The sequence below is a fragment of the Crocodylus porosus genome, unplaced genomic scaffold (assembly GCF_001723895.1).
Source record: "Crocodylus porosus isolate Cpor-Errol unplaced genomic scaffold, CroPor_comp1, whole genome shotgun sequence".
Taxonomy (NCBI): domain Eukaryota; kingdom Metazoa; phylum Chordata; order Crocodylia; family Crocodylidae; genus Crocodylus; species Crocodylus porosus.
In genome coordinates this window covers 252115549-252124941 of record NW_017728886.1, presented here as the reverse complement: position 1 = coordinate 252124941, position 9393 = coordinate 252115549, and the positions used below count along the sequence as shown (strand labels likewise).

At 45.2% G+C, this 9393-nt stretch overlaps 1 protein-coding gene across 2 annotated transcripts in view; it reads left to right on the top strand.

The window, feature by feature from the left end:
• Window positions 1-5345, top strand: part of KLHL38 (kelch like family member 38) — a 10976-nt gene extending 5631 nt beyond the window's left edge. For both annotated transcript variants that reach the window (XM_019552527.1, XM_019552522.1), the window contains exon 4: window positions 3594-5345. In XM_019552527.1, coding sequence (XP_019408072.1) covers window positions 3594-3880 — 287 coding nt within the window. In that variant the 3' untranslated portion in view covers window positions 3881-5345. The remainder of the gene's footprint in view (window positions 1-3593) is intronic.
• The last annotated feature ends 4048 nt before the right edge of the window (window positions 5346-9393 follow it).

Below are 9393 nucleotides of genomic sequence, written 5' to 3'. Positions count from 1 at the left end.
GAGGGGGGGGCGCAAGGCAGAGGGCTCCAATCCATCCACCCCAGCTCAGGCTAGGCAAACCCCAGCCCAGAGCTCCCTTCCCCTCCTTTCTCTCCCCTCCCATCCTGCAGACAGCACTGGGAGCAGGGCTGGGCTGTTGACAGAAGTTAATGAAGGCACTCCCTTTTGGAGCGCCTTCATCTGAACCCTCATTAAATGAGGGTTAATTTGCCCTGCAATCAAGCACTGTCAGGGCACAGCTGTAGAGCACTTTCAGAGGGCTGAACATGTAACAAATGTCACTTCTGTCAGTGCCCATTATGTCTGTTCAACACATTCCCAGTTAAGCGGTATCACCAACCTGACCAGACAATGAGTGGGGGTTAGTGAAACTGGACAATACTGTCAGGCACTCCTCATGGGCAGTGGTTCCCAAATTAGGCTTTACGATATTTATGGTAAGTATTGCAAGCCACACAGATATTCAACTGAACCAGAAGCTGGGGCACCAGCAAAAAATTTTGAAACTGCTGACTGTCTCACCCCGCCTCAGTTACACGACTACTGGCCTGCAGCTCCCATGTGCATACCACAGCCTTCGTAGCCAGAGCATGAGGGAGAAAGGAGACATCATGGGGCTGCTGCTACCTTCTCAGACAGGTGGGTGGATAAAGAGAAGGAACAAGCAGAATCCCACCTTTGCCCCTGCTCACAGCCTGCCAGCTGGTCCAGAGGGAGCCCATCTGGGGACAGGCAAATACAGGCTACTTCTCTGACAGAAAATGAAGGAAATCAGAAAAGAAATGAGATGCCAATTCCTTGCTTGTTCTACCCTTGAGTTGATGCAGCTGGAGGATACCCCTTATCAGGGCTAGACAGTAAGGGAGCTGAGCAACGTGATGTTTTATAGAAACAAATCAGTTTGGTTTTGCAACTCCCGTGCTGAGCTGCTGCACGGTACTTCACTTCATTGATCTCAGTGTGAACGCTCAGGAAGCAGGGTGCTCCCTGGACTCAGAATCTATTCCCTGTACTACTATGTAAAGCAGACATTTAAAGCGGACGCTTTTCTCCTCTTTCCTGAAAGATGTTAAGTTCCCTGTAATTAGCATTTAAAGACATGTGGGGAACTGCAGTTCCTCAATTTCTCACACAACACTGAGGCCAGTTTCTTCTTCCTTATTTATGCGTCCCATTCTGTCTATGTCTAGTACTCTGAGCATCCGCATCAGTGGAACATCTGAGCACTTCGCTGTTTTTCTATATAGGGATCTAAGATCCAGGGAGGCAAAGGAATGTGTCCATGTTCACAAAGAAAATCTGTAACAGAACAGGGCATTGAACGTGGATCTTCCAGCTCCTAACCACTGAACCACCCTTCCCTGCTTGGGCCTATCTGCAACATGAGTAAGGGAGCCAGCATCCTGAGCTTGAGTGAACAGTTCAGGGTTGAGCTCTCAGGGAAGCAAGCAAGGCAGCTCACCTTGCTACTAGATCACAGAGGAAGAGGGCAACATATTTTATCTTGAAACATATCTATCCAAAGCCTCATTTTGGTCCAAGTACTCTGCTGAGGAGTATCAATCGTTTGCATTTTTGTGGGTTTTTGATAATAAATCCAAGCTAATTTTAAACATATTTTATTTTGCTTTAAAGCAGAGAAATTTACCGCATGCAGGCTTTATTTATTAGCAATGCCAAAATGTTGGCCAAATGTTTGTGGTTGATCGATGATTGAACTTACAAAACAACCATAACATTTTTTTTTCAAATAGCATTCACTGCACTTCAAGTGTGCCTTGCGTTACAGCTGATTTCAAAACAAAGGAGAACTGATTGGCCTGAACAACAGGGGGCTTTGTTTTTACTTACAAAGGATCTTCATTTTTCTCCCTTGTGCGCTCGCTTGAATTTCTGTTGGCAGTTCCCCTAAGTGCACCAAGATCCAAATCTGAAACAGAATCAGAGGGAGGGCTGGGCGTCAGGTGCTAATCTCATGGGGGTAAAAGCTCATGAGACTTCAGCTACAAATGGCAAAACACCTGGTGAGATCACCTGTTCTCACAAGATCAGAAATATACTGAAGTGGAGGTAGAAGGTAGAGGACATTAGTCCTGACCCAAGCTGAGACTACAAGCGGTAGGGTCAGATCTAAATTGGAGCACAAGCCTTTTCCTTACACATTCAAGGCTTCTCATTTCTTAGTTTAGGTCTCTCTCTAAATAAGGTGGGCAATTAGATAGAGGTACTAGAAAAGTCTGTCAAGACCTTTTGGTCTTTAAACATGTTTCATTTTGCTTTAGAGCAGATTTATTTCATGCAGGCTTCGTTTACTAGCAGTTTTGCCTACACGTTGGCCAAATGTTCATTGCTGATCAGTGAAAAGGGAATAAGGAAGGGAATCTTTTAGACCAAAGTCCACCATAAAATTTCTACATATACACAGCTTGAACCAAAATCCCACCTGATGTTAACGAGATCCTTTGCACATGTGAGAACAGAAATGGGTCCCTACCAGGAGTTCGTAGTGCACGAGTCCATGACCAATGTTTGAATGTACCCTGCGTAAGGAAGCTTTGAGATGTTGTCACTCAAATGTCAGTACAGCAAGATGTCTTGGTGGTCTGTGGACAGAGGTCACAAAGGGTGTGCAAGGGAAGGAAACTGGGAGGAGGAATAAGCCAGTTGCTTTGCCCTGTCATGTTGCTTGCAAGGCATTTAGCTTCTTTACTATTCTAGCCAAAGATTTCTTTCTGTTTTTTAAGCCAGCTGCCAAGCACATCATAAACTACCCGTGAGAAAAAGACTCCAGGCCACTGGGCACCCTCTGCTTAACCCAAAGGGACTAGAAAGCTACCAGCCTCATCAGTAGTAACCCATCCACTGAGCCATAGAAACCCCTGCTGACCGACAAACAGTAACCACCTAGGGGAGCCACCAGTGGCAATACCCTAATGAAACTGTGTTGTCGGGGTGGGGGGTAGGCCGCATTCTTCTCAGGTAGAATAGAGAAAACGTGCTCCAGATGCCTGGGCTCCAGCACTTACCTCAAAGGACCTACAGAACTAGGGAGCTGACCCACCTGCCACCTGTTCACGTGTTGGCAAGACAAACTTCACCCCCTTTCCCCTGCCATCAAGGGACTGATGTGGTAGAAACTTGTCCCTCTCGAGCAAAGCACCTCCCTATACAAGGTAAGCCCCCCATAGGCAGGGAACCATGCTAAGATTTTTCTCCAGTGCTTCAAAAGATGTCCCTCTGATCCGATTTCAGCTGGGAGAAATACCCCAGAGATTTGAAAACCCTAGGGAAAAAACTGCAAGTATAACCTGTAAAGATCAACCGTCTGATCTAGTACAGCAAATGCTACCTTCTGTCTGCATTTCTGGGTGTTTTATAGCATTCAGCAGCACTCAAATATTGTGAGGATGGGAGCCAGTGTGTGGACTCAAGCAGGGAAGGAGGTTAATCTGTGGCAAGTTCTCACCTCCCAGGTAAACTCCTTATGCTTAGTCCTATACAAGATGCATAATGATCCTGGAGGATCACTGAAGAAAATTGTTATTGCTTCTGTTGGATGTAGACTATAACTCCTATTCATCTGTCCCACCCAGGATATACACGGAGAATAATCGCTTATGATACAAAGGCCAACAAGTTTATGAAATGTGCAGACATGAAGGACAGGCGGATGCATCATGGAGCTGCTGTGATCAAGAACAAATTGTTTGTTACCGGCGGGCGTCGTCTCACCACCGACAACGTCATTGAAGACTCTGATTCAATGGACTGCTACGATCCTGAGACCAATGCATGGACCCCAAAGGGGACACTGCCACACAAACTCTTTGACCATGGCTGCCTCACTCTCCAGTGTGTCCCCTGTCCAAACATCTTGTAAATGCACCTGATGCTACCCTAGCAAGAAGGGCGCAGATCACTCTTTACAGAGCTCATGTCGAATATTAACTAGCTCACACCGACATTGCTCATAACACAACCAAAGCAGCAGCAGCCATTTCCAGGGTGCCGAGTGGGGAACACATGTTGTTATTGCTTGGATGTATTGCCCAAAGGCCCAGTCACGAGCTCCTCACTCAGATTCAACTCAGGCAACAGGGTAAAGCGTTGGTCTCATATAAAGTATTCTGGTAGGTAAACAGGAATGCTGAAGTTTCTGGGGAAAATGTACTGTGATAAGCTGCTTATTGTGCATCTATGCCATTGCCGTCTCCTCAGATGAAACAAAACTGCTTGACTTTGTAGCATGCTCCCTACACTAACTGGTGCTAAGAGAGCTTCTCATTTCTTTAAGGACCTCCAGGATAGGAGGATCTGAGCTCTGTCCCCGCTCTCACCCTGGGGTTCTGAGCACCTGTTGTGCAGCACGGTGCCAACTATGAGGTCCCACAGAAAAAACCTTTCTAGTATCAGTCAGTGGTAAAAGAAAGGCTGTAAAAAGGGAACAGGTCCTACAGAAAGCTGGGGGAGAGATTCATTTACTTGCAATGCTCCATATGGACAAACTAGACCTGAGCAAATCCTTGCTCCTTAAAACTGAATCTTTTCAAATTTTCAGAGGTGCAGATTTTAATTCTCAAACCTAAATGCTGTCCCAGTGGCTGAAGGAAAGTGAGGCAGTGAAGATTTTTTTCACTTCTATCTCCTCCCTCAAGGAGCAGGAGAAGGGAAGAAGACAATAAAGAGGCAGCCCAGGAATCCCAGATGCCATGTGTAGGTTCCTCTGTGGAGAGAAGAACAGGATTCCAGCCTTCCCTTTCTATCAGGGATTTCACCAAAGTTGAAGCAAGGTTGATTAGGGAGCTGCTAACAACCAGAATTCCTGCAAAGCTGGAACACATGGGTAGCACCAAAAGGAAAAGAGCCATCCTCCTTCCCCCAACTCCTGGGGAGCTATATGAGAAAGCAAAAATCCTGGGAAAGCAAATGCCTCCAAAACAGCATCAATCCATTGCTTAGTTAAACAGCCCAGGTTCTGCTGCAGTTGTGTAAAGGGTTGTCACTGAGTTTACATTTTCTTAAAGAGCAGAATTACCATCAGGTAATGAGAAGATGGGGAACTCTCAAGCTGGTCCCCAGACTGGGAGAGACTGCTGACAACACTGGTGAGCAGTATCTAGGAGAAGGAGGTCAGAAATTTTACACAGTTCTCCTTGTACTTGAAATGAAGCAATGCCTTTATGAGAGCAGGTTAATTTAAAGAAGCTGAATAAGAGGGGAACCCTTCAAATGTTAATGTTGTCTTACATTAGAAAATTGTGACTGTTGTTATTGATTTGTATGGGTATTGTGCCTGCTTGTTCTTGACAATTTGATAAAGAAAATGGCACTTGTTTTAATACTTGGAGTTTTTGCCAGGTCATTCTTTCTTGGGAATTGAGTAAATCTGCAGAAGAGGAGATGAGCAAAAACTCATGCTCCAGGCCTTAACTCAGAAACTTGTCATTAAGGGACTAATCTTTTTCTGTGATCCGTCTAGCCCTGTGGTCTCTTTCTTTTAATAGCTGTGATAGGGAGCTATCTCGAGGCCAGTCCAATCATTGGCCTGCCTACCTGTCTAGGGCAGTCCACCCACCTGCCTCTTCTGCCATGCCTTTCATGCAACTCAGAATTTGCTTATAGGTGGGAGGCTGCTCATTTAATGCTCAATGCCGAAGGCATGATATGTGGCCCCGTACTGTCCTACACCGTGTTCCATGCCTCGCAGATGGCATCAATATATGGCTCCAGCCCCACACTGGGCCTCACTCTATTCCAGTCTGACATTCAGACCCTGACGTGGATCCCTCCAACTCAGGCAGCATAACCTCTGCCCTCATACTGGGCTGGAAAGCCACCTTGACCCCCTTCCCTCTCAGCAGTGGCCATGAGTGTCTGGTGCCTTTTGAGTCAGGGGGGCACATGCCCCCCCAACACCAATCAGTGACCAGGGGGGTGGTCCCCAACAGCCAATCAGGCTGACTGCGGGGGTGAGGGGAGGTCCCCCCACGGCCGATCCCACTAACCATAAAAGCAGCCACACCACTTCCAGAATTCCTGCAGCCACTTTTGCCGGCAGCCCTGCTCCCCGGCCAGCACTTGCAGGTGTGGGGGGCAATGGTGCTCTCACCTGCCCCCCTGGTTACAAAACTGATTTAGCCTAGCAGGTTAGACTAACCTGCAAAAATTGAATCAATTCAGACTCAGGCTGTTTGAAAGTCTGTCCCTAGCTATGATCACCATCCTCCCACAACGGACAAGGACCTTACTCAGAGCCTAGTAATCAATGCAAGTCACTCCATTGACTTCAACAATGAGCTTTGCATCAGGCCCCATTTGTTGAGTTCTTAACTTGAGTTTCTCCCTAATCCTATTTTAACAGCAAATGTTTAATGTTTGAGTCATTTTTATGGTAAGGGAAAAATTTCAAACAAAAAAAAAAATAAACAAACTTCTATGAATCTTTCAAATATAAGAGGAGAAACTGTTTGCTCTTAAACTTTCTTCCAGTTTCCTTGCTGCTAATTTAGAATGAATCTTGCTGCCTGGACAGTCTGTGTCGTTAGGTTTTACTTTGATCTGAACAAAGAGCTCTGTAGGTTAAGCCTGTGTTTTTTCACTGTAGTCATTTATCAAGCAATATAATCAGTTCCAAGGGCAAAGTTTCTCTTGTGCAGCAATGTGTTTATAATTATAATGCATTTCCTGCTTCTTTTTGATTAAACGCACCTGACAAATTAGAAAAGCTATTGACACACAGATAAACGTACACTCTCAGTTTCCCTCTGTTATTCCTGTTTCCAAACTGCAGTGGGTTTAATAGAAGGCGACTCCTTCATTTAAGAAACAAACAATGTCACTTTTTTGGCAAATGAATATGAATGATTTAGGCTACAAAGTAACTTATTATAGTCACTATAAATATCACTCCTCCCACTCAAAGACACTTTAAGATACCAGAAACTTAAAATTTCCCGCAAAAAGGACATGGCCATATGCTCAGCTGGTACAGACCAACAGAACTTCTCTGACTTCAAGAGTGATGCCAGTTTGTACCAGCTGAAGACCTTATACAGGCTGATTAGCCAATTCATCCCCTCTTTTTTATCAGCAAATCAAGGGTATACATTAAGCACAATTTAGAAAGAGAAATCTTGGCTCAGGTTCTGTGTTACCCTGTATAAACCCACTAAATTCAATGGAATGTCTCAGGTTTTACACCAATGGAAGTAACAGTAGAATCTGGCCTATTATGTTTACTGAAGTTTCCAAAACAGTAGCAGAATGGTGACAGCAAAAACAACTGCTCTGTCACTCTCAGTCACACGCACACACCAGCTGTTATTTTCCTTCACCCAGATCTTTATTTTCATGCACCTTTTTTTCCCCCTGTTGCAGGAATTATTTCCTAGAACAGCAGAAAGCTGGATGTTGCAAGGAGTTTATAAGGAGGCAAGGGACTTTTCAATCATTTGGTTGCTGGCTCGAGCCCAACAGTAACAGCCCATTTGGGCTGGAGATTTTCATCACTGGGCTCAGTTCATGCGTAGTGAGAGAGGAAGGTATTGCTTGAGGTGAGCAAGAGTGGCAGAGCCTGGTCCATAATGAACTTTGCTTATTTACAAAGAAGATATTGCCTGTGCTCTACTGCTCATTGAGGTGCTGACTTCTGTGGGTGGGTAAGTCCTCACCCTGATTTCCAATGCATACGCTGGTGCAGTGTTGAAAACTTCTTACCTTCCCAAGTTTTACTTCAGTTGCCAGCTTAAGTAACAATACAGTACAGTACAGACCTAAGCTTTCTCCCAGGTTTGGCCTGTTCCTGGGGTTTCTCCCTTGGAGCCTTTGAGCTCCTACCACCTGCACTTGCACTTGCACTTTAGTGCATAAAAGCAGCCAAATGAGAATTCTCCATTCACTCAGGTGATGATTTGTCTGTTCCCTCTGTGCATTTATTAACAATTACACACAGTATTGCCAACTCTCATGATTTTTGGTGTTGTTCTCAAAGTCTACGCTTCATGAATGTGAAAAACTTAGCTCTTTCTTTTAGATAGATAGATAGATAGAGCTAAGTTTTTCACATTCCCAAAGCATAGACTTTAAAAACAATGCCAAAAATTGTGAGAGTTGGCAATACTGAAGCAGTGGATGGATGGACTGTCATCCCCTCCCACTCTTTATTTTCCTAGGCTAAATACAGACAGTCAAAAAAGCCTCAGGCTGATTCAATTCAGTATTTGCAGATTATTCTAAACTACAAAGATTAAACTGAGAAACAACTGGACAGACACTCACTTTTGATTCAGGAAATTTAGCCACATACCTGCAGTGGCTCAGGCTAAAGCCTGGGGGCATACAGCACAGATTTCTGGCAAGTAGCCAGCATAGGCTGTGTGTTCACTTCCTCTTCCTACTACCCCAGAGGTCTCTGGGATTTTCAGTGTAGAATCACAGCAGCAGGACCCTGCAGGGTTGCTCATCACTTCCTCTTCCTGCTTCCAAGTGCCTCTGGGATTTGTAGTCCACAGCTGGAGCCAATGGTAAGTTTTTAGCAGGGCAGGACATCTCTGTACTTGGGGAAGGGAAGTTTAATCCCCCTTCCTGGCCACAGACCTCAGCTAGGGTTTGCCTGGGGGAGGCAGTTCCTGCCTCCCTCTTCCTAGCCCTTCTCTGCTGGAGGAGATAACACAGCCCAACCCATGCTGGGATGCTAGGGGACTGTGATTTAACTTGAACTGGGAAGGGGTCTGGGACAGAAGTTTCTTAAACTGGTTTGACCCAAATCAGTTAAGTCTGATGCTACATTCCACCAGATTTATCTTAAACCAGTTTTGGCCATTTTGAAATTGGTCTATGTGCACTGAACATCTGTTCTGGTACAGATTTAAACCAGTGTCTGATGACTTAAACTGGTTGATGTGTAACTTTTGTACCTAGCCCTAGTTTGGCTACTCAGCAGAAATATATTAACATAGGCGCATTGATACCACTACTTAGGGCCACCCTGCAGCCCACCCAAATCCACCAACCATCTTTATAAATAACCTTGTAACTCACCTGAGAAATGCTGCTGAAATCTAGGGCCCAACACTGAGCCAGCTCTTAGCCCACCACCTCATTGCACATTCAGAACTCACCCAGGCTCTGAGGGTTCCCAACACAGGAAATCTAGAAGCTGACTCCCACAGTTTCCTGTTCCTGATTTCTGCACCTCACTTTTTGTCTCTACTGCTCATAACTAGAGCCAAGCACAGAAAGGGAGACAAGTGGACTCCTGTTCTTCAACTGGAGCTCTTGAGAAACCAATCTGTCCGTTACTTGTTTCTCCAACTCTGTTTCACATGTAGTCATGGTGAGGTAATATAGATGGGGAGGCATGGAGATCATGAAGTTTAAGCTAGATGAGGCTAG